This window comes from Biomphalaria glabrata, chromosome 13, assembly GCF_947242115.1.
Source record: "Biomphalaria glabrata chromosome 13, xgBioGlab47.1, whole genome shotgun sequence".
NCBI classification, from domain to species: domain Eukaryota; kingdom Metazoa; phylum Mollusca; class Gastropoda; family Planorbidae; genus Biomphalaria; species Biomphalaria glabrata.
The window spans coordinates 19,873,003-19,898,953 of record NC_074723.1 but is presented as its reverse complement, the minus strand read 5'-3'; the positions used below and the strand labels follow the sequence as shown (position 1 = coordinate 19,898,953).

The 25,951-nt window shown below is 38.4% G+C and overlaps 1 protein-coding gene across 1 annotated transcript in view; it reads left to right on the top strand.

Annotated features, from left to right (window-relative positions):
- Window positions 1-545: 545 nt before the first annotated feature.
- The window catches only part of LOC129922542 (uncharacterized), a 70,862-nt gene continuing 45,456 nt past the window's right edge, over window positions 546-25,951 (top strand). Inside the window, exons 1-2 of the mRNA XM_056009175.1 lie at window positions 546-602; window positions 21,291-21,829. Of these exons, the coding sequence (XP_055865150.1) occupies window positions 546-602; window positions 21,291-21,829 (596 nt within the window). The remainder of the gene's footprint in view (window positions 603-21,290; window positions 21,830-25,951) is intronic.

The following is a 25,951-nucleotide window of genomic DNA, read 5'->3' as shown; positions in this document are numbered from 1 at the left end:
ACGAACTGTCACAGCATCCCCTACGGCGAAAGGTAAGGGTCACATGATGATAATGATGAGACAACGAGCCTTTTTCTTTCTTTTTTTAAACTTTACTCTATTGAACTATTCAAAGAGGAATGTAACAGAAATGTCACAGGAATGTCACAAAAATGTCACAGGAATGTCACAGGAATGTCACAGGAATGTCACAGGAATGTCATAGAAATCTCCCGAAGAATGAATTCTAAGCTGGTCACTCTTTGTCATTATTGTAATGAAATAATGAAATGTCGTTGTACCATTGTGAGGTGATCCCTTTCAGACAAGACAGAGGTGTTTCTAAGAAGATAATGCATCATAAAATGCGAATGCCAGATATGACTGCCCAATTCATTAAATAAAGTGGGGCACCCTGACTTCTACACTCTCTTCTCACGAAGTCAGACGACGATGTCCGGCGAAAGTTTAGTGCGAATCCATTAGCATAAAAAGTAAGCCGCGTCAGGTTGATCATTAGTGAAAGCAAGGGCTGCTTAGTCGTTAATTGATTCTGATGTACACAAATGATTTCTGGATTATCTCCCCTAGAGCGCGCTGAGAATGTGGGTAACGTGGTTGAGGTAAGTACCGCAAGTGTTAAAATCTTTCATGACAGAGAAACTGTCATAGCATCGGACAAGCTCATAACATCTCCGACATGCACACTCATACATATTTACAGACTAACACTAATTGTGTTCTATACTATTAACAAAGCTATCTATCTATCTATCTATCTATCTATCTATCTATCTATCTATCTATCTATCTATCTAATATCTAGTAGCCAGCATCTGCCTTATCTATTTTTATACCAGACAATAAAAGGGCAATAACCCAATATTATGGACATCAATATTTCTAATGTTTATATTAACATGGCTGTGTGTCCAGATGGCATCGCAATGAAATAGTAAATGGATGGTAGCCGAGACGTGACTGGGTACTGACCGGATAGTTTGGCAGTGTTCATCTGAAGCTCACATGTGCAGACCAGCAGGTGACTTATTGGTCACCATGTGCTGACTAGGAGCCGTTTGCTTGGTACGAAAGTGGACATATCTGATGATGGTTTACCACTGCTGTAATTAGTACCACTAAAGCCAACCTGTTCCACTGCCAGAATCGAGAATTCGAGATTCATTAACAGTGTAGTCCCCTAAGATGGTCCACTGAACTGTTGCCTTTTTTGTCATGATATAGCACTGATGGCAGGTTTTTCAGATTTTTAAAATCAGGGGGTTTTTTTATGTCAGGAAGTAGTTGTATCATTATTTTTTTTTTAAATAAAAGGTTCAAATAAGAAATAGGGGGCGCGATAGCTGAGTGTCTAAGAGCGTGGCTTCCCAACCTGGGGTCCTGGACTCAAATCTCGGTGAAGAACCGGAAGACCATCCAGCTCTAATGGGTACATGACTTTCGTTGGGGAAAGTAAGGGCGGTTGGTCGATGTACTGACACCCTGTTTATTATCCGTTGACCAAAGAAACAGATGCATGGGATACAAAACAGATATCCATGGGATACAAAACAGATATCCATGGGATACAAAAGGGGTTACAAGTTTACTTGAACAAGGACGTCACAGACTTGACTATGGTATTAACTGCTAAACGTAGAGTTCTAATAATCGAGTTCTAAAAATAACCATAATGATGTCACTAGTGCTCAATAATCGTGCTATCGATCTCCTCGTTCACTCTTAAAGTCAATTCAAGTTTAGTGTGTTATTTGCTGCTGCTCTAAATAACGACCCGGGTCATCCTAATACGTCAAAGTAAAAAAAATAAAATACCACGTGACAAACACCCGAACAGCCAATCAGAAAATTAGGTCGATGTCCCTTCAAGGCCGCTAGCGGTGATCGCCAAGGACAGTGTTGATGGCTCGCGTCTGCTCAGCAGATGAGTGAGATGCTTTCGTCTAAATTAATTCTATTTTTAACCTTGTTAAAACCGCAATGATCATACCTTGAAAAATCGAGGGATTCTTCAATTCACTTGCTCTATTAGTATATTTTGACGGTGTTTGGTCGATATGGAATTTGTCCTAACGATAGCTCTACTTGTCCTCATGGGTTTATCCAGAAATTTGTTTTTAGAGGATGGGAATTAATTTTTTTCCAATTTTTTTTTCTATGCATGTATATATGTATGTGTAAACTAAATTCACTAAATAAATGTTCATTACAATTAGTCCGTTCAGCTATTCTCATTGAGAATTCTTTCGTACCATAGAATGGATTTATTCTTCAGTTAGTTGGATGACATCAGCGTTTTAGACCTGAAGTTTGAGCTTCATAAATGCTTCTTTTTTTTTTAGATATCAAATGTGCGATATCCTGCTAGTCTTCTAATAAAATGAAAGTGCTGGGTCGAATATCAAATATAATATTCACTGGACTTTATTAGTGGAGCCGAGCGAATTCTAGGAAAAGAATTCAAAATGTGAAAATTTATTTGGGAAGGGGTTGAATCTCACTCCCTATGCCTACTATGAATTGCTACAGAAGTGTCAAGAAAACTCAAATCTAATGTGGATTTTTTGAGTTTGTGAAAATGACGGATTATCATAAATACTGTTTAAAAATATGTATTAAAAAAATACCGTATTCTATTCGTATGTAGACTGCTAATGCATCCAACCGAAAACATCTGCTCAAATAACCAGAAACAAAGGAAAAGTACATACATTATGAAGGCCTACAGCTGACAATAAAGAATGTTATCTGCCAAATCTGGCTACTTTTTAGAAAGCTTATGACAACTCACTTCTGCTGTTTATCTGGTTCAAATACACTGTACATCAATAAAAAAATATTTTAAATTAAATTAATTAACTAGTGGTAAATAATTAATTTTGTTTGATATTGAAAATGAGAAATAAATTTTACAGTATTGAGATTTATGCCTGTAAATGTAAGTTCTTCCCCTTGTATAAGCTTTGTTTGTTTTTAAGTTTTTTTTAAAGCTATTTTGCTTGTTTAGTTTTGTTATGTCCTCTGTTCTTATGTAATGCACTCGCGTTCTGCTGCTTTAGCACAAAGGAACAATAAATCCATTACCGATGTTCCTTGTTCAAAATACAGAAGGGCTGTTTTTGTGGCCCCACTATGTACACATTTAAGAGCTGGAATGGTAGCCATGTTTGTTTTTTGCCCAGTCAGGGTGTGACCGAATTATTCGGACTGCAAGGTTAATGAGTGCCGAGCTCTTGAGACTTAGCTGTAATAATAGTGTCCTACTTCATGGACAGAGCCAGCATGAGTCGGATGTTCTTTCAACAGATCAACCTTGATACAAGCTCGCCAAAAAAATGTTTTACTATCTTGATATAAAATTTGATGACTTACAAAGTTTATGACTTTCTTTCTTCAGTCGTAAGTCACACACACTCACGCACACACACACACACAAACGTACACATACACACACACATACACACACCTCTTCGTGCAGCTGATGTGTCTAAAGGAATGACCATGTGCTGATACAGTTCAATGTCAGCGGCGTTGCAGGTTCTTCTAGGCTGTAGCACCTTGTGCCGCAAGCTGGGTCACCTGCTTCTGATTTTTTGTCCTCACGGTTGACTTCCGAAGCCTTTCCGTGTTTAGGGAAGACATCAGAGGGTAGTCACTAAGTCTGCCATAGTAAACAAGCCCATCCATCTTGAAGCTTTCTGGTTTAGGTTCCAGATACTAGCCACTGTCTCTGAAAGAGTTTGGGTTAGAGTGAAGGCCTGAAAAGAAAAAAAAAACATTAGATGGTTGACACGAAAAGTGGTAGGGAAACTGTAAATGTAAACAAATAGCTGGTCATGTATCTAGAGAAAAACAAGGTAGTGTAGATATTATTCAGACGCCATATAAAACTAGTCTCAGACAAGCAACAGTTATTTGGAGCTGCTTTCAGAAGTCTGCTTATGATCCCTGTATTAATTTTTCTCTTAAGTGTCTAAATATTTTTCAGGGTGGTTTCATTATCAACACAAAGATTAGCAATTAGAAACTAATTAGTAACTTAAACACAAGATGTGCTTTAAGGAACAATGTTGCAATTAGGCTTGGACTATCAATGGACAAAGATGAATCATTCTGCTTCTGACACGGCCTCGGCATTACGGACTAGTTCAAAACAAAGCCATAAAAGACACTTTGAGATTCAGCATAACATGACATACCGTTGTAAGTCACGATTTTGTTACTGGACTTGACCTGGTGTAAAGAAGGACGTTACTTGGTTTGCCTGGTGTAAAGAAGGACGTTACTTGGTTTGCCTGGTGTAAAGAAGGACGTTACTTGGTTTGTCTGGTTTAAAGAAGGACGTTACTTGGTTTGCCTGATGTAAAGAAGGACGTTACTTGACTTGCCTTGTGTAAAGAAGGACGTTACTTGGCTTGCCTGGTGTAAAAAAGGACGTTACTTGGTTTGCCTGGTGTAAAGAAGGACGTTACTTGGTTTGTCTGGTGTAAAGAAGGACGTTACTTGGTTTGCCTGATGTAAAGAATTACGTTACTTGGTTTGCCTGGTGTAAAAAAGGACGTTACTTGGTTTGTCTGGTGTAAAGAAGGACGTTACTTGGTTTGTCTGGTGTAAAGAAGGACGCTACTTGGTTTGTCTGGTGTAAAGAAGGACGCTACTTGGTTTGTCTGGTGTAAAGAAGGACGTTACTTGGTTTGCCTGGTGTAAAAAAGGACGTTACTTGGTTTGTCTGGTGTAAAGAAGGACGCTACTTGGTTTGTCTGGTGTAAAGAAGGACGTTACTTGGTTTGCCTGGTGTAGAGAAGGACGTTACTTGGTTTGCCTGATGTAAAGAAGGACGTTACTTGGTTTGCCTGATGTAAAGAAGGACGTTACTTGGTTTGTCTGGTGTAAAGATGATGTTGTTACTGGACTTGCCCAGTTTGAGGAATGATGTCATAACTGGACATTGTCGGATGGAAAGATTGGCAATACAAAACAAGACACAAATTGAATTCATTAAGCTCAACTTGAAAGAAACAAAGAAACAAAACACTGGAGGTCTTGTGCACATTTTAGTTAGGCACCAAACCATCAATGATTTCTGTTTTGTTCTGTGTATAACGCACCACGTTATTACAGGCAGTACTAGTTGCTTACAATATGCACCGGTACTGCGTACCGGCACCTCTTTCAATGTGGGTAAAAAAAATACTTTTCTTGCATTTAACGTTTATTATTAATTTATTAGTAGTTAAAATTTAGGCAATCCATCAGTGAGAACCGGCACCTATTTATTTTTGTTAACTGATTAGAGAGTTTGTTTTCTTCGGCATTGAGATCCTAAAGAAAGATGCTAACGTACAAAACAGGGTCACAATGGTGACTCTTAATAACCTTTTCTCCACTTGAAAAGAATAAAACGAACGCAAGTGAAGACGGTACGACCGTTTTATCCTCAGGGCTTGCAACGAATTTTTTACAGGGAACAGGACCAGGTAAAAGAAGGAGAGGCAGAGAAAGGACGTGATGGAAGGACAACATGAATGGCCGGGCTAGTCTGGCTAAAGACAGAGAGAAATGAAGAAAGTCTGTCGACAGATCGTGTGTGGTGTCCCAGTGGTTCAATAGACTAAGGAACAGAAAGAGAGAGAGAGAGAGAGAGAGTGAGAGAGAAAGAGAGAGAAAGAGAGAGAGAATGAAAATTACAAATGCATGTATAATTAAATTAAAAAATCCAGGTGAAGGGAGATAATTGTGGTAGCGGTCAATGCACCCAAAGCTACTCTGTATACCATTTGTTTAGCGACTTAAAAGTCAAGGACAAAAGAATTCTTGTTCCACTGCCAAGTTCAATATTCCTCTCTTTCTTTCTCTCTCTCTCTCCCTTTGTCTCTCTCTCACTCTCTTTCTCTGTCCCTCTCTCTGTTTCTCTCTCTCTCTCCTCCCTCTGTGTGTGTCTTTCTCTCTTTACCTTAGTTAAAATACACATAAAAAGAGAGAAAGAGAGAAAAGTTACTGATGAATAGTGCCTTTAGGTCAACGTGACCCCGCCTAAAACCCTTTTATTTTCGTTCTTTAAATGACATTGGTATCGACCTACATACATACCCAATGACCCGGACAGCCACTGGATGTGTCCATGCCAGCTCGTTGAGCAGAGAATGTGGAGACATGTCTGGCGGCGTATCAAAAAGAAACTTGGAAAAAAAAATAGTTTTCAACATTGAGAGAACTAATGAGAGGGTGTTGTTGAAATTGTGCAGCGTGGTGGCATAGTGGTTTAGTGCTTCGAATCTGAACCTAAGGACCTCAGTTTAAATCCCAGGTTGGTCTAGTTCGGTAAAATTAGTATTTACTTTCTGTTTTTTTTTTCCTTTAACCGCACGCCACGTCCTACTCACACTCTGGTCACATCATCTCAATGGAAACACTCAATATAAAGCAACTTACAGCAACAAACTTTCTGAATAAATTAGAAGCCTTTGTATAGAAATATCTACGTAATCCAAACTTATTAAGCATTCAAATATAAACTTCTACTGTCTTAATACAATTTTACTATCAACAATTAATTAGTACAGTAAATTAGTAATTTTGTTCTTCTCCTTCCTCGTTCTCATTGTTATGTTGGAACGTTCAGATGACTAGACCAATACATGAGATGAACTGCACAGTGGTTTGCAAATCAGGGAGCTCTCCATATAGTTTTCTTTCTATTGGGGTGTTTTGGGGCCAGTGTCTTGTTCGGGCCTCTTGGTAAAGAATGCAGCTTTGAAAGATATGGTTAGTATTCTCTGGTGACACTCCACATGGGCAGATTTCACTGGTTTCAATTTTGAGCTTCCGGTACATATGTTGTCTCATTCTGTTGTGTCCAGTCCTGACTCGAGAGATTGTCAGTCTGTCATGAATGTGCCCTCTTTCATGTCACTAAGGTCAGTATAGTCACACCTGTATCAATACTGTTTGAATTTCTCTTCCTCCAAGAAGTAGTCTTTGGCAGAAATGTTAATAAAAAAAAAAAGTCTGGCTATGTTAACAGTGAAATCTTTCAGGGTTTCCCAACAGTCAAAATGCGTTGTAAGATGGAGGAGACTCTGTGGTCAACCGTCTTCTCAGCTCTGTCTCTTCACGTATGACTGTGCAACCTCCAGGGAGGTGCAAGTAGATTATAGAAATGAGAATCGTCGCATGATCTGGTTGAAGTTTGCAATGAGCTTGACATACCTAAACCAGTGTTTCCCAAACTGTGTTTCACTTCTGAACCTAATGACCTCAGTTCAAAATACATGTTGTACTAGTATTATAGTTACAATACTTTTACTATAAAAAAAAATTATAATAAATATTTGATGAAGACTGCATCTATATACGTATATACCGGTATATAAACAATGTATTTCAACTGTTTAAATTTAATAACAACATTTGAAGAGGAAGCCTAAAGCCACTAAAGTCCGGCCATTTCGTTTATATGGTAAACATAAACAATTAACTGCTCACATAAGTTTCATTTACATTTCTATTAATCAGCATTAACATAATCTTTCTAAAAGTGTAAGATACGACGGCAATAACGAATAAATTGTTTCTGTTTTATAACTGTCTGATAAATACCATTCATGAACCCGGGACCATCGTGACGACCGAATGACAGCCCAGCGCGTATACTGCTTGATCAGACAGCCATAGACGTTCGGCAGATCACGTGTGGTGCCCCAATGGTTCCACAGACTGAGGAACATATCAAGGTGAAGATGACAAGAAGAATATTATTTTGTTACGTCACATCCTGACGACAAAGTGTTTCCAAGTAACAATAAAAACAAAACAAAAAAAACATAGACGCAAAATAATAAACATAAAAATAATTGAACAGAAACAATGTGTTGCTTTAGTTTAATTGTGGTAGGGGGGTGAAGAAGATGTTTGCCACATTAGAAGTCAACCCTTTTTAACAACTATAAAATATAAAGCAATAATAACACAAGGGTTTAAACTAAAGGTACAAAAGCAGACATGACCTACTTCTGTGACGTACTAGACATAGTGATTAAATCAAGTCTGGGTTACAGACCTAGAAAAATATGCTTTAAAATTAGTTTCAATTGAAAAAAAAAATGTTATTGCAGCAGATTGGAAATTTGCATTAGCCTACTTGAACGAGATTCCAGCCAATCAGCGCTCTGCTCTGTGAGGGGAAAAAAAACAACTTATATTTGGGTAAAGCAAGGGTGATCAGCAGACGGCTTTCAAAACAATGATTGATCATCATCGGCGTACAAGAAATGAAACAAATTTATAAACTATTTTTTTTTGTTTTTGTATTTAACATATTACAAAAAAAATCTTTAAAATTTCTTTTCCTCACCTTTTATTAGTGAAGAGAACATAGAGATAAAAACTAAACCAAAAACAAATGTTTAAATTCAAAACTTCCAAAATACAGAGTCGCCGCTGTAACTGGCTCAATTGTTATATTCAATCATTTTTTTCTTATTGTATTCAAACCAGACATGAATGTCAGGCCGATCTTACACAAAGGGAGAATAATCTGTTTGATATTTCAGAACAACAAAATGGGTAAAGGCAAAAAAAAAAAAATAAAAAAAAAATAAAATAGAACCAAGAGAAAATAAAATTATATAACAACCCAAATTAATATAAGATCTTTTTTTTTTAAAGTATTAATATTTTGTTTAATTAACGATCACATGTAAGAGAGAGAGAGAAAAAGAGAGAGAGAGACAGACAGAGAGAGAGTGTGTGTGTTACGGAGAAAGAGATCGAAAGAGAGACAGAGATAGAAAGAGGGAGAGAGACAGAGAGAGAGAGAAAACAGTTGATTAACCTTTGGTGACTAATGGCAACGTGTTGGTCCTTGTATGTATCTTGGAGATTGCTACGAATTGAAACTTAACTATTTGTATCACTTAGAGAGGAAATCAAATCTGTCAAAGTAAATTAAAAAAAAAATAAATCAGTCACTCAATATTGTGGTCTGTATCAAGCTGTTTGTATCTTTCAGACAATGACAGTTCATTCTATGGACATGGGACAATATGGTTACAACTGGGTTGGCGTAGTCAAGTGAAACACTGCACTGCATTCTCGGACTCGAAGACATTGTCATTATATAAACATGAATAAAGAGCAATAGTCGTCTTGTCATATTTGATGATGGTACTGTTTATATTATCTTATAACTTACAGACGTTTTTTTTTTCAAATAAAAAAGCGACACAATTACGTCCTACGCGTAACGTATTCATATGTTAATCTAGTCGTGCATGTTAATCCGAAACTACTAATTCATTGTTTTTTCCTGGCTGATTCAGGCAACCCGTTTCATGCTCTAAAGGCACTAGGGAAGAACGAACACTTGTAACTAATTTTTTTTCCTGGCTGATTCAGGCAAACCATTCCATGCTCTAATGGCACTAAGGAAGAGAGAACACTTATACATAAGTCATTGTCCACTTGTTAACGTAAATCCTCTTTTGCATCAAGGACACGGCTTGGGGGGGGGGGGAGTCAGCCAGCCTCTTCATCCTCCCCTCTCCTGGTCCAACGACCTGTTTCCTTCTATTGATTGGTCACATTTGAAAACGCGAAGATATTACTTTAGAACATGACCTTCAACAACCTCCCACCATGACATTTTTTTAACGTATATGTGTTTGTGTCCTGTATTTAGTTGGTGTCTGTGGGTTTCAAGATATACGCCCGTGTGTTTTGTGTTGAGTATGTGTGTGTGTGTGTGGGTTCAAGTTCAATAACCCTCAGGCTAATTCTGTTCAAGGCTAATACCAGACAAACAAACAAATAAATTACAAGAAATACAAAGACAATGTGAAGGTTTTTGTTTTTGTTTTAATACAGCCTTCAACGAATGGAAGTAGAAAACAGGTCGACCTTTTAGAGAGACACTGCAGACGACGAGAGAAAATGGAAAGGCTTAACGGATAAAATTGAGAAATGAACATTCTGATGAAAAAAAAAAAGGTTTTAATATATAAGTTCCCTGACCCTTGCTTTGTTGTATTGCTAATTAATTGTACCAGCTCTGATTCGGATATTTTTCTTAGTAAACAGTTTTAGGGGGTCAAGGTTTTTTTTTAGTCATAAAGCTTTTCAATATAATCCTTGAAACCTATTTGTGACGTGTTTTTTCAAGAACTCTTAACTCAAAAAATAGAAATTATTTTTTTTTATTGTATTAGGAGCAAAACTATGAAACAAACAATTTTTGTAGATTATTGAAATAAAGTCTGAAAAATAAAAAATTAATTTCAGACTCAATTCTCTCAATGTTTTTAAGTAAGATAAGATAATATAATTGTATAGATCCAAACAAAAGGAAATTAAGTTTGACTATAATTGTCCAACTCAGTATAACTACTATAACAATAACAATAAAGATGCAAAATGCAAACGACACTTAGACACTCACTCATACACAGTGGCGTAGCAAGGTACTCATGGGTCATGGTTCAAAACTAAGATGTTATCTTTCCTTCTTCAGTAACAGGCCTGGCCATTCCATAATGTATCTTTCCTCCTTCAGTAACAGGCCTGGCCATTCCATAATGTTATCTTTCCTCCTTCAGTAACAGGCCTGGCCATTCCATAATGTTATCTTTCCTCCTTCAGTAACAGGCCTGGCCATTCCATAATGTTATCTTTTTGTTCCCTCCCTTTATTTTGTCTGCCTCTTCTTCCCTTTCCTGATACTGTTCCCTGGAGGAAGGTAATTGCAAGCCCCGAGGACCCTATAATATGACCATAAAGTTTTTTGTTCGTTTTTCGTGACAGCGGTCAGAAGGTCATCGTAACGCCCAATGTCCATCGTGATCATATTCCTAATCTCCTCATTTGTGATGCGCTGTTTGTGGGTGATAACATAGAATGCTTCTGTAGCATCTCAATTCCATTGCTAGGATCCTCCTCTCTAGTTCTGCAGTTAGCCTCCAAGATTGGAAAGCATACAAGGATGTGGCCATGAGCAAAGATCGCACCAGACTGATTTTAATGTCAAGGCTCTGCCTTTGTCTAAATTGTTATGAGCTTCCCAAGTGTTGCTGTGAGCTGTGAAATTTCTGCCAGTAGTTCAGGTTTGGGTTCCTACGTCTCAAGCAATAGCTCCGTGGTATTTAAAACTACTGATACTTGCCAGCAATTAGCATCTGACAATGATGTTCATTTTACAACCCTGTCGGCTATTGGTCATAAAGTGCATTTTTTCGTCTTGATGTATATACCATATGCTGTGTAAGACTTGTCTTAGCACATTACTACATCAGCCAGCACTTCTTCTGTCCTTGCCAGACCACATATGTCTTTTTCCGCCAATGCTTACAGAACCTTCGTAACCTTCTAGAGCATCCTCCATTATCTTATCAATGAAGATAGTGAAGAAAAGTGTTTATGAATTTAGGCGGCCTTGTCTCACTTAACTAGGGTTTTAAACCAATCCTCAATGTTTTTTGTTGAAGTAGTGGCCTGTTTGTTAATGTTCTGAGTGATTTTAATTATGTTTGTATTTATGTTGTGCTTTTCCATCGTCTCTTGTTTAACATTAACAAGCATTTCTTTTTTACAGTCAACACATTTTGGTTATTGAATGCTCAAAAAGTTATGGAGTGTGTGTGTGTGTGTGTGTTTCTATGATGACGGTGGGTAGACTTGAGAGATTGGTTCTGAAGGATGCAAGATAGGTGGGCATTGTCATCATTGGTCTTAGGAGAGACGACTCCAGACTGTATAATGCTAAGGTTGTGTTTATGCAGTGAGTTAGATTTTGTTAAAAAAAATTATTATGACTAAAGTCTAGTCCATTGGTTTTATTTTATGGCAACCTGATTTTGTCTACATTATAATAAAAGTTGTTTTTACTAGTTTTCACAAAGAAGTTACTCAAGTTATTACAAGTTTTATTAGTTAAAATACATAACGCCTACAGCAGTTTAGTTGTCTACCAGCAGTTTAGTTGTCTACCAGCAGTTTAGTTGTCTACCAGCAGTTTAGTTGTCTACCAGCAGTTTAGTGCTTCAAATCAACGACTTTCAATAACAGGGCCCTGGTGGTTATGGGCCCTGATTCATTTAACCCCTTTGTGCCATGGATGCTACGCCACTGCACCCAGACACACACACACACATCACTTTATGATCTATTGGCTTCAGTGTACTTCTTGGTGACGACAGATGACCTTGAGACACTCGGACTGAAAGTGTCCAGAGGGTGTTATTCAATCTTTCAGTTCTTGTCCAAATCAAATCATTAAATAGAGACAATCTGATATTAATTTTTCGCATGTAAATTATGACTGAGTCAGGTGTGAATGTACATTTTGGTTTTTTATAGTTACAATCTTTTGTCTGGTGTAATGAACAAATTGTATAACAAATTTCCTTACGGATAATAAAGATTATTATTATTACTATTATTATTATTATTTTCCCAGTACATTAGTTGTTTTTTTTTTTACACTGAGTGTTGAGCTCTTGTTTTGTCTTCCAGTGTAAAATTATATAGCATATTTAGTTGCTCATTGTTTGGTGCTGAGTAAACCCATTAAGTCCCACCTCCCTCAGGACACGCCCCTAAAGGTTTAACCCATTTCTTTATGAGGTGCCTGGATTTGACATTTAAGTCCTTGAAAAATCTCATTTCAGCAACCACCGCACACACAGTACCCTCCTCCCGTCCTCCCCAAAAAAAAACTAAATTTTAATACACCGCACGCCCCTCCCCACCCATCGCCTCAACTTAACTCCAATCTGATTCACACACTTAATTGATCGAATGATGTGCCTCCATAGCTAGACATACGCATGCACATGTAATTCAAAAAAACACAAACACATATAGTCACGTCTGCAACGCTCCGCACAAACACACACACTTCATGAAACACTTAAAATCGCGCCAATGGCGGCGCGGCCTTGGGTTGGTAAGGTCATTGACCTTGCATGTACGTGAGGGCTCTTTAAGTGCAGACTATCAGGTCAGCCCGAACCAGGAGTACGAGAAGGCGATTTGGTCATCATTTTTAAACTGCCGTTCATTAGTCATGGCAAAGAGCTCGCATAAGGGAAAGGAGTGGGTCTGAATGGGGCTATATATTAACCTATATTATGTATATAAGATGAACTAGATTAGTGATTCCCAAAGTGTTCTATATATTAACCTATATTATGTATATAACATGAACTAGATTAGTGATTCCCAAAGTGTTCTATATATTAACCTATATTATGTATATAACATGAACTAGATTAGTGATTCCCAAAGTGTTCTATATATTAACCTATATTATGTATATAAGATGAACTAGACTAGTGATTCCCAAAGTGTTCTATATATTAACCTATATTATGTATATAACATGAACTAGATTAGTGATTCCCAAAGTGTTCTATATATTAACCTATATTATGTATATAAGATGAACTAGATCAGTGATTCCCAAAGTGTTCTATATATTAACCTATATTATGTATATAAGATGAACCAGATTAGTGATTCCCAAAGTGTTCTATATATTAACCTATATTATGTATATAAGATGAACTAGATTAGTGATTCCCAAAGTGTTCTATATATTAACCTATATTCTATAATAAGATGAACGAAATCGATGATACCCAAAGTGGTATATATATTAAACTATAGGCTATTCTATATATTATATATAAGATTAACCAGATCAGTGATTCCCAAAGTGGTCTATATATTAACCTTTATTCTATATGTAAGATGAACTAGATCGAGGCTCGCCTAAATCAAAGAACATCTAAATAAATAAAAATAGCTCAATCTCTAAAAGTGGTGTCCTAATGATGTCAAATTTTAATGTTCTGGTCCCAATCTTTTTTTTTCTTTGGGAGGGCAGGGGGTGGGGGCTGAGAGGAAAGGACTGGGCTTTCTACCAGCAGACATGGGACTAACCATGGAATGTCCAGGCCTTTTGGTTGAAATCCTTGACAATTTATTTCGGGACAGTTCTTATCTTGCTTCGCTGTAGTTGATTTTCGGCTACAGTTTTTCATGTCTCTATTGGCCTACTGATTTTCAGGAATCGTTCTATCATGTAGACCTATCTATCAACCAGGCCTATCTAGCAGGCCTATCTACCTGGCCTATCTACCAGTGTTTGAAAAAAGAGCCACAGAAAAAATGGCCACCGATTCCTTATTGGTATCTACAAACTCATACTTGTCAAAAACTGGCTAAATGAAGACGAATCTATCAAGTCTTCGATTTAGTTTCAGGAAATTAAATAGATCCTTGTTGCAATAAATATACAGGTGAGAGGTAACCATCACTTTTGAACCAAGCTTACAAACTGTGTCCATCTGAGTCCGGTCTGTAGTTTCGTCCCTGCCATGTTTGAAATACTAATATGTAACTAATAATAATCGTGTTAGTATCAGTGGCGTAGCAAGGCACTCATGGGCCCGGGTTCAAGAATATCTCGGTGGGCCCCACAATACGACAAATTGAGTGTGTGACAAAACATTGAGCAATCTGAATGTATTGGTACATTTATCAAAAGACATTCCAATGCCAGTGCAAGATCGTACTTTTTTTTGTGTGTACGTAATTATATCACTACAAATACAAAGCTAGGGGTCTATCGAGCCGTCATCCTCCCTACATTGCTCTATGCCTCAGAAAAGTGGACTGTGTACAGAAAACATGCAAAGAAGCTGAATCACTTCCACATGACATGTCTAAGAAAAATACTGAATGTCAAATGGCAAGACAAAATACCAGATACTGAAGTCCTTCGAAGAGCGGGTCTCCAAAGCATCCATACAATCCTGATGCAGTCTCAGCTGCGATGGGCAGGACACGTCTGCAGAATGGAAGACCACCGCATCCCTAAATGACTCTTGTATGGCCAACTAAGCGAAGGAAAGCGCTCGCAAGGTGGTCAAAGAAAGCGCTTCAGGGACACCCTCAAAGCTTCGCAGAAGGAGTTCAGCATAGACCAAGCCACCTGGGAGACAGAGGCACATGACAGGGCAGCATGGCGTCGCGCTGTGAAAACTGGCGCACAGGTTGATGAGGAAAAGAGAACCACGCTGGCAGAAGAAAAACGCCAGGTTTGATTAAGTTATGACTCTCTGCGAGTCTTAAAAGTTAATTTTTGTAGAACTTCTCCACAGAATCAAGCGACCTTTTTAAAAATCGGTTTTCACAAAAGTACACTTTTATTTTCACTTTGGTGTCATTCTAAGTACTCACGTGGCACCCCAGCTGGTCATGAGTCATGGGCTCAAGCGCAGTGAGCCCCTTCGCGCCATGGTGGTTACGCCACTGATTACTATATCGTGGTGTTAACAAATGTTCAATTATCTCTGATTTCTTTTAAAATTATGACGGCTTTAAAAAAAAGGCTAAACATTGTATACATGTATAAAAAGCTTTAGAGTAGTGAGTCAGAGCAGAGAATGATAATTACAAAGTACATTACAAGAAATTATTCTGTTATTCTTTACATTCTTCTTTAATATAGTGAAGATGTTGATGATTTGTCCGACCCAAATGGGGAGTAGAATAATGTAGGTTTATACGTTGATATTTTGAAGTTGTGATTGTTCTATTTACTTTGGTCAACTGAAAGAAGATATATATATATTATTTTATATTTATATATATATATATATATATATATATATATATATATATATATATATATATATATATATATATACCGTATGACCAGGGAGTGGTGGAAGAAATAAAGAAGTGTGGGTCAGAGACAGGTACGATTTCAATATAGTAGAGCATTGACCTCGAGCCTTCCAGGTGTGTCAGATCAATTTATTGTCTCTACATAAACTAGATCACTTGCCTATGTTGGTTTTTTTACCCCTCGCTTCTTAACTTTTTAATTATTTTTTTTTCTCTCTTTTTTTTTTTCGATCTCATTTTTCTTTCTCTCTTATACCTCCATTTCTCTCTCTTCTTTCTCTCTCTCTCTTCTCTCTCTCTCTGTCTCTCTCTCTCTCTCTCTCTCTCTTTGTCTCTCTCTATATATACATATATATATAATATTTATTTCAACTCTCTTTTTCTTTGTCTCTTTAAATCTTTTTTTATTTTTGTCATTCTTTACAAATCCAGTCTTTCTTTCGTTGGTTGTCTTTCAATATTTGTCCTCGCGTGCGTGTTTGATCAAAGTCAGTCTCAATGTCTCTCTTAGTCATGTTTTCCCCAAGCATATATTTTTTTTTTGCAATTTCATACGTCTAAATTTCAGCTAAAGGCTCAGTCAAGATGTTAATTTATCTATTGGTCAAAATAATGGTCAAGTGCCGCCAACGTTTTAGCTTTTAAAAAAAAGTGCATGACCAACAAATCTGTGTCACTTTAGCAGCAGCTGTGGCGAGCGTAGTGCGTGGGTGGGGTGTCAGGTTGTTTGTCGCAGTGGTGATGTGCTCATCCCCCCAAAACAACCTTGTGCTACTTTCTTCGTGGCTGCAACCTGCACCATTGTCGTCATCTGTGTACACATCTTTACGACTTGGTGATCAGTTGCCGAAAGCGTGATTGGACTTTCATTCATAAAAAAAAGTAAAACAAAAAAAAAATTAACTGTGAGCTACTGTGAGATACTGTGAGAGACTGACCTGGCTCACACGAGCTTTCTCCTCCATTCATCAAGTTCAAACAAAGACGTCCCTCTCTAGATGGTCGATGACCCTTACACCGTGTGGGGTGTATTCCTTACAGAAACGTGCTGGCTCAGTTCAAACACATTGTGTGGATATATTTGTAAATATTCCAAAGGCAGACTGAGCTAAGCTTTTATAGACACGATGTCAATCAGAAAAACGCATTTGTAAAACAAAACAACATATTTTAAAACTGTGATATTAATTTTTAATATATTTGTCTTTGTTTAGAATTACATCTATTTTTTTCTGAAGATTAATTGGCTCAATATGGTGCTTCCCAACATTTGAGAGTCTGGAGCACCATAAACTTCCGACACATGAGCACGCATAAAAGCGAAAAATTATCATTTCCAGTGAGATAGACTACACCGAGGTCTCATTATGCACTGTTAACAGACGTTTAGATTTGCTGGATTTGGCCCACGGGTTTTAGCAGGGGCGGACTGGCTATATGGGCAAACGAGCAAATGCCCGGTGGGCCGGTACCAAATGGGCCGGTCTGGTAGCGACCAAAGAAAAAAAATTAAATGCAGACAACTTTAAAAAAAAAAAAGTGACAGCAACAAGACACAAAGGCCCGAACATGTTTTCTTGTTTGTTTGTTTTTTTGTTTTTTTTAATTATTATTACTATTAATTTTGTTTGAAATTCAACAAGAATATAATTTTAAGAATTACACTATACACTGTAAGTATTATCATTAGTAAAACGTTAGACCAGTGATGCCCAAAGTACGGCCCGCGGGCAAGATCCGGCCCGCGACGTGAGTCCATCCGGCCCGCCGAAATGTCGGCACAAGGTGTAGAAACCCCCCCCCCTTTTTCCAAAAAACAAATTGTAAAAATGTATCTTTACTTACGTAAAGGGGGTTAGGGCCCTCAATTTTCTCCTGATGATAAGTTCCATGACATTTAACATTTGTGCGTTTATGAAATAGGTATCTGAGTGTAGAATGTACGTTTTCTACCAGGAAAAGTGACACGGTTCTTTACTTTTTTTGTGGAACATGATAATAGGCCAACATACTTGTTTTATAGAGAAAGTGTGGCTATTTAAAATAAAACAACAACATATAAACGACATTATGAAACAAATATGACGGCATTCTTGGTTTTAGCCGCGAATAAAAGATTATTAAACTAAGCCTAGAAATTGGAGGATTGATGGGAATATTTACCAAAAAGAGACAGGAAAATGACTCGGTTGTAAAGCTAGCTACAATGTTGCTCATATTCTAAGTAGAGGGATGAATCCCAATCTTGCTGATATTTTAAGTAGAGAAATAAAGCCATCTTCTGACGCGGGGAAAAAAATATACATTTCAAATATCCCATTAATTAATGAAGCATGGGATCTACGGGTTTCAAGTTAATATCGTTTTCTTAGGCCTACTTTTTTTTTTCATGTGGCCCGCGACACGAGTGTAGGAAATAAAAATGGCCCGCGGGTCGAATCAGGTTGGGCATCACTGCGTTAGACCGTACTTTCTGCTATGCACGAGCGGCATGGCCTTCAACACTACTTTGATGTCTTCGAGATTGTGTTTGGCCTGATCATTTTGCTGGTCGGCATGGGCCTTTGATGGCTCTCCTATTTTTGTTTTGCTCCTTCCCTCACCCGTTTTTTGATGGTTCCATGAAAGTTAACGAAAAAGAGGGATGGGAGAGGATAAGTTAGAAAACATTGATATAATGCGGCAAAAGGGGAGACAATTAGGTCTTTAACAAAACACATACACACAGCCGCGAAATTGCAAACCACTCAACTTATTCATAGCTCAATATGGGTATTAAGTTCTACTATCTGCGATTTGAAAAGAAAAAGTAATTTTCTTCTTGTTGTTTTTTTTTTTTTTTGTAATAACATAGATCAAAAATACTACACTTAAGGCTTACAAAAAAAATATATTATTTAATTAAAACATAAATCTAGATCTAAATCAATTTTATACTGTTGTGATTAACGGCAAACTTATGCTTAGTATGAAGTCATAGATGATGAAAATTATTACAATAATTACAATAATTTATATACTATTATATAGCGCTGTCACATCCGATATTTAATGAAAGGAGATTTAGAATCATTTATATTTTAAATAATATATTCAAATCTCGATTTTGAGAATGTACTAGCCTTACTAGGACGAAGCAAGAGCTTTTCACATTTAGAAGTACCTCTTTAACCGTTCTGCTTTCTCTTATCTTTTAAAGGAATATATATAGTTCGTCTATCGTAGTTCGATTATGACCACTTTGTCATCCAGGGGGCTGAGGGCTTTGCACTGGGGTTTTATGTCTTCTCGTGTGACTGGTGAGACCGGAATGTTCAGCCGCACACTAGGCAGGTTATTCCAGCTGGAGCTAGTGTCATTGGCCTTGCTTTTCTTCTCTGGCGTTTTTTCTTCTGCCAGCTTTGTTCTCTTTTCCTCAGCAACCTGTGCGCCGGTTTTCACAGCGCGACGTCATGATGCTCTGTCACGTGCCTCTGTCTCCCAGGTGGATGGGTCTATGCTGAACGCCTTCAGAGAAGCTTTGAAGGTGTCCCTGAAGCGTTTTCTTTGACCACCTTAAGAGTGCTTTACTTCGCTTAGTTGGCCATACAAGTCGTTTAGGGATGCGGTGGTCTTCCATTCTGCATACGTGTCCTGCCGATCGCAGCTGGGACTGCATCAGGGTGTGTGGATGCTTTGTTTTTGAAGGTCTTCAGTATCTGGCATTTTATCTTGACATTTGACATTCAGTATTTTTCACAGACATGTCATGTGGAAGTGATTCAGTTTCTTTGCATGTTAACTGTACACTATCCATGTTTCTGAGGCATGGAGCAATGTAGAGCAGGATGACGGCTCGATAGACCCCTAGTTTTGTATTTGTGGAGATACCGCTTTAAAGGAATGGGTTGTCAGGCAGGAAAACCAATGATTTAGCATATTTTAAGTCACAGATCAACATGCATGACTAGATTGACATAAAATGCGTAGGACCTAATTATTTTATTTTTTTTGAAGAAACGTCTGTAATCTATAAGTAATACCAAAAAGTTTGAAACTCATTAAGGCTGCTATTGTAGTGTTTATAGCTTTCAGACTACATACATGTAGATATATAAATAGAATACATTATGTAAGCCTACGAAAGCATACATCCAGTTTTCGATGCGTTATCAAACTTTATATATTTTGAATAGAATTAGGCTCACACCTATGATAAATCACATGGGCGTAGCCGAGAGGGGAGGAATTCAAACCATCACTGGCCTCAGATCTCATTGTCTGAAAGGGAAACCTTACTTACTGCCCCCAGTGCAGCCAACTTAAGCAAAAAAGAGTCACCAAATTTCATGAGCGTAGCCAAAAGTGGTCCCCACCCCCTTTTTTTCCAATACAAAACTAAAGCATTTTACCATTTTCTACCAGTCGCTGGACTCCAGTGAATAGAAGATTTATTTTTTATTTTTTTATCGGAAGAGTAGCTGGCTAATTGCACTGTAGATACCTCAGAATATGCATTTTTTAAAGCTTAAAATAACGGCAATAATGCTCAAATCCGGGGCTTCGCCCCGGACCCCACTGGGGAAGCTTTCGGCGCTCCCCCAGACTTCCTAATTGTAGCTGTCCCTTGGCGGTGTGTACTACCTTTCACTTATTATAGGAAGAGAGTATTCTAGAGTAGAAAAAACGTTTAAAAGAATGTAAGATAAGAATGTAATGAAGATTAATTACATATACACACACTAATATTATATATATATATATATATATATATATATATATATATATATATATATATATATATATATATATATATATATATATATATATAAAATTGCGGAGGGGGTTTACCCCCCCCCCCCACCGAAAATATATGACATGCCATTTGTGGGCCGGGGTTTATTAAGGTAATGCCCGGCCCGATTTTGATACCCAGTCCGCCCCTGGGTTTTAGGCATGACGTTTTCAGTATTATAAACACATAGTTATAACTCTGCACATCACCATTCAATGTAATGTATAAAGTGCGCTCTATGTTGTGCACTGCTAGGAACTAGATTTAGAAGGACATTGTTGACATTGTAGAGAGAGAGAGATGCAACGGAGTTTGGTCCAATGTCTAGGACTTACATCACAACCAATGGGCAGTTTAGACCAATAGCTCGTTGCCACGTCACAGTCTGTACGTCTACTATTAAATTGTCATGGATCATGTTTGTAAGTTCAGTTATTTCTTCAAAAATTGGTGAACTTTAGGATGCGTAAGCCACCCAAGCTATCTATCAAGGGGGCCTGAGTTCGAATCCTGACTTTAGCTGACTTGTATATAAAGACAGCATGGAAATTTTTTTTACAGATACTCCTACCCTCGCACCAGCCCCACCAACCCCCACATGCCCATTCTCCCACCAGCCCCACTAACCCCCACATGTCCATTCTCTCACCAGCCTTACTAACCCCCACATGTCCATTCTCCCACCAGCCCCACTAACCCCCTTATGTCCATTCTCCCACCAGCCCCACTAACCCCCACATGTCCATTCTCCCACCAGCCCCACTAACCCCCAAATGTCCATTCTCCCACCAGCCCCCACTAACCCCCCACATGTCCATTCTCCCACCAGCCCCCACTAACCCCCACATGTCCATTCTCCCACCAGCCCCCACTAACCCCCACATGTCCATTCTCCCATCAGCCCCCACTAACCCCCACATGTCCATTCTCCCACCAGCCCCCACTAACCCCCACATGTCCATTCTCCCACCAGCCCCCACTAACCCCCACATGTCCATTCTCCCACCAGCCCCCACTAACCCCCACATGTCCATTCTCCCACCAGCCCCCACTAACCCCCACATGTCCATTCTCCCACCAGCCCCCACTAACCCCCACATGTCCATTCTCCCACCAGCCCCCACTAACCCCAACATGTCCATTCTCCCACCAGCCCCCACTAACCCCCACATGTCCATTCTCCCACCAGCCCCCACTAACCCCCACATGTCCATTCTCCCACCAGCCCCCACTAACCCCCACATGTCCATTCTCCCACCAGCCCCCACTAACCCCCACATGTCCATTCTCCCACCAGCCCCCACTAACCCCCACATGTCCATTCTCCCACCAGCCCCCACTAACCCCCACATGTCCATTACGCACAGAGTATGTAGTATATCATGTCGGATCAACTTAACAAAAGCCATTGGAAAACAAACTAGAAAACTATTGTCCGAATCTCTTTTGTATTCTTAGAGCTATTTCTGTCCCTCTGCACAGTAACTGAGGGCAGTGATTCATTACATCAAGACCAATCGTTAGAGAAGGTCTGAACACTGCAACGTCGCAAGCTGTGACGTGGCAACGAACTATTGGTCTAAACTACCCACGAGATGCGACTTCGCAGATCAGTGTTGTGGCCTTCTGTAAAGTTTGGTCTCGATGAGATACACTCATGTATAACTGTTCCTGGTGTCTGGAAATTTAGGCAACGGATATTTAGGCACACGGAAATTTATTCAACCGGAAATTTATGCACCCGGAAAGTTAGGCACCCGGAAATTTAGGTACCGGTAAATTAGGCAATTTTTTTACAAGGCAAAAAAATTAGGCACCGGAAATTAAGGCACTCTTTAATAGCGACCTTAATTTTGAACATGATAAAAAAAGTTTAATGTATATTTTATCCTTAGGATATGGACTTTTGAAGACGTTATCAAAAATAGAAACTATAACAATTTATAACTGCATTTTCATCAATTTCCGGGTGCCTTAATTTCCTGTGCCTAGATTTCCAGTGCCTAAATTTCCTAGATTAAACTGTTCCTACCAACAAAACCTTAAAGCTAAATAGTTTTAAGTTGTACTCATGTTACAGTGAGAATCTTTTGGACATCTCTTCATGGCGTAAGTAAAATGTCCCGAAATTCCAATAACAAACAATAAGAATAACAATATGTTCTTCCACGTGTGCATTATAACTTCTCAGTCACAGGGAGCCAAAACAGCCATTTTCTACGGGCCCTCCCCGAAGCGCACAACACAGGCGTGGGTTATTACTGTTTTAATTAGATAGAAGGGAGGACAATGAAACTATAGCAGGAAATGTATCAGGTTATGAATAGCTTTCTGTCGAGCGGGCTTTAGAGGCGGTTAGATTAAAGGGTAAGTGGATATGAGAAAGTACTTTTAGAAACAATGAGCGACACATATGGTGAGTGTTAGGTTGTTTAGTACAATGCTTCCACACAAACACTTCCTATCTATCTGTTCATCCATCCATCATCATTCCTGCCATTCATTCATCCACCTATCAGTCCGTTTTGCTGTCTGATTATCTGTTTGGTCGTCCAATTAAAAAATCGAATCACTCTGTATCCCTTATTATTTACAGAATATATTTCTCTAAATGCACTTATATATGTAAACAATAGAATTGAATTAAAATGCTACAGAAGGATCCTAGGTATCACATTTCAAGGCAGCATCACAAACCAAAAAGTTTAGAGACAGGGTTACTGAAGCGATTGGACCCCATGATGATCCGCTAACTATAGTAAAAAAAAAAAAAAATCTATGGCTCGCAAAGACCTTCCTTCAGGGAACAGTACCAGGAAAAAGAAGAAGAGACTGACAGAGAAAGCGACGGGAAGACAACATAAAAGAATAGACAGGCCGGCCATTGAAAGAGGTTCTAACTAAGGCAAAAGACAGAGAAGACTGGAGAAAGTCGGTTGACAAATCTTCCCTAGTATCCCATAGTCCAACGATCTCAGGGATAGGTAAAGGTAAAAGGGTATATCTAAACAACTATGGGGCAACGTGGCTGATCCCTTAAAACTAGTTTCATAGTGTGCGCCCTACAAAAGACTACTTAGCCTATTTTCATGAAGAATACATCATATTCAAAATGTAAAGGGTTCAATACAATAGGGTTATTTTTGGCCTGTTGTGACGGCCCTCGTGTATGACGTGTATGAGTGGCTTGTTTAGTGTCTAGAGTCTAGGGGATGATTATTTTGAGCTTGCCACACACTGGGCCATCAGAGATATATCGGGAAGCAGGCACGCAACAAAACAAACAATAATGGAGAAAGATACAAAAAACTTTAAAGAATTGATGGATATTTATTTACATAAAATATACAAGGAAGAATAAAATGGGGGAGGGGGGTTTGCGAGGTAATATCATCATAATGGGCGACTCTGAGTCCACCCAGCTATAATGGGTACCTGACGTTAGTTGGGGAAAAGTAAAGGCTGTTGGTCGTTGTGCTGGCCACTTGACACCCTCGTTATCCATAGGCCACAGAAACAGATGACCTTTACATCATCTGCCCTATAGATCACATGGTCTGAAAGAGGAACTTTTTTTTATCACTTAGATTATTACCAATAAGTCAGAAAATTAAAGAATAGTGCGGAATTTTACATTTCTACGCTAATCCAGCAGTGACCTACTTTTTATATAACAAGTTACTCAGACAATGCCATTGTCTGTCTATTTTAGTTCTCTTGTCTATGCGCCTGACCTATATTTCTAATGTTTATGAAAACAGACACGCCTATCCGTTCTATTTGTACGAATTGTCACACAGAAATAAATGTATAGTTTAAGGTCAGTGTGATATAATGTTGTTATTTTTTAAATGATGAAACTTAATCTGCGTGTTTTGTATACCCTAATAATAATAACTTCATTTTCTATCGATTCCCTCAAACCAAGGTCGCTGGCCACGTGATCAGTGAGTGCATTGAAAAGTATGTATCGTTATTGTTTTATTGTCGGATCGATACTCAGTTACCCTTCCCTCCCTGTACCACGTTCGATTACTTTCTCTCAAGGGTTACCCGTCAATACGATCGGTGTTGAAACTTGATGTTTGCCTACAATGGCGTGTGCTATATACCTGAGTCTGTGTGTGTGTGTGTGTGTTAGCGCCTATGTGTGTATGTGTTGTTTGTGATATGTATTTCAGTGTTGGTATACATAGTATTGATCACACCATCTGTTGTTGTTTGCATAATCTCAGAACAAAGTTTTGTTTTTGTTTTTTTGTCGGTCGATATGACCTAATTTTCAGACTGAATTCAGAGATCATGTGTAGAAAAAAGGGAAGGGGCGGTTAATGAGTATTTCGATACAGTCTCCAGTTAAAGTCAAGATATTCTGACAGGAGAATCGGAAGTGTGCATTGAAAAATTAATAAAATAAGGGGGGGGGGGGAAAGGGATATAATAATGTCAACTCAGCATTTATTTTTCAATATATATATTTATATATATAAATTACATTTTAAAACGATTTCGATAATCTGCATTACGTAACTGGAGCGGACCTGGGGAACATACGTACTTACCATCGGAATGGAGGCAGGCCACACTGCAGAAATTTACATAAAATGTCATTCACAGTTCAGCTCTGCGTGCCTCTAAGGTTGTTGGGGGGTCATAGAGTCCGAGTCTCCTCATCTTATTTGGAATAGAAACAAAATCCTATTTACGTTTAGTGAGCGTGGTGGGTATTGGGAGTGGGGGAATGGGATAGACACATTAGCCACATTAATTAATTGACCACCATTACCTCGCTCCGTTCCCCCCCCCCTAAAAAAAAAACTTATTACATTAATAAAAAGTCTTTGACTTAATAATCCATAGAGTCATCAACAAAAACATCAAACAGAGAACAACGCCTTCAAGCATAAATATTTGGTCGCAAGTACAACATGGAGAATCCTACAGTTGTCTGCGTTTTTTTAGGTTATTAGCGCACTGTCTGTTCCCACGTACGAGTCTCGTTGTTAAATTTCATTGCTCTGTAAGTTTCCAGTTCATCGCTGGTGCACAGCGGTGCAAAGGACTTAAATGAGCACGACGCAACGACTGGGATGACGTGGCAGAGAAATATCTTGAAAAACGGTTATCGTTGTGGATGCGAAGTTTGTTTGTATATTGTGGTGTTCTAAGCGAGAACTTTGAAAAAGTTGAAACTATTCAGCGCATAGGTCAATTATATCACGCCTTAATCAAACCAATGATTTCAAAAGTTTTTTTGATTTCTGACTAAATCGAACAACAGGCTAATGGTGTGGTAGACAATTAGTCAAGGCGTGTTGCACAGTTATAAACACTTCGCCACTTTGATATTTTGTGACCTTTTGGAAGCGTCTGTATTAGTGAGTCACACAAATTCTAGATTCAGAAAACAAAAACTTCAATATAGTCATGAATTGAACAAATGTAAAAAAAAAAAAAAAAATATTCCAGACGTTGCACTCGAGTGATGGT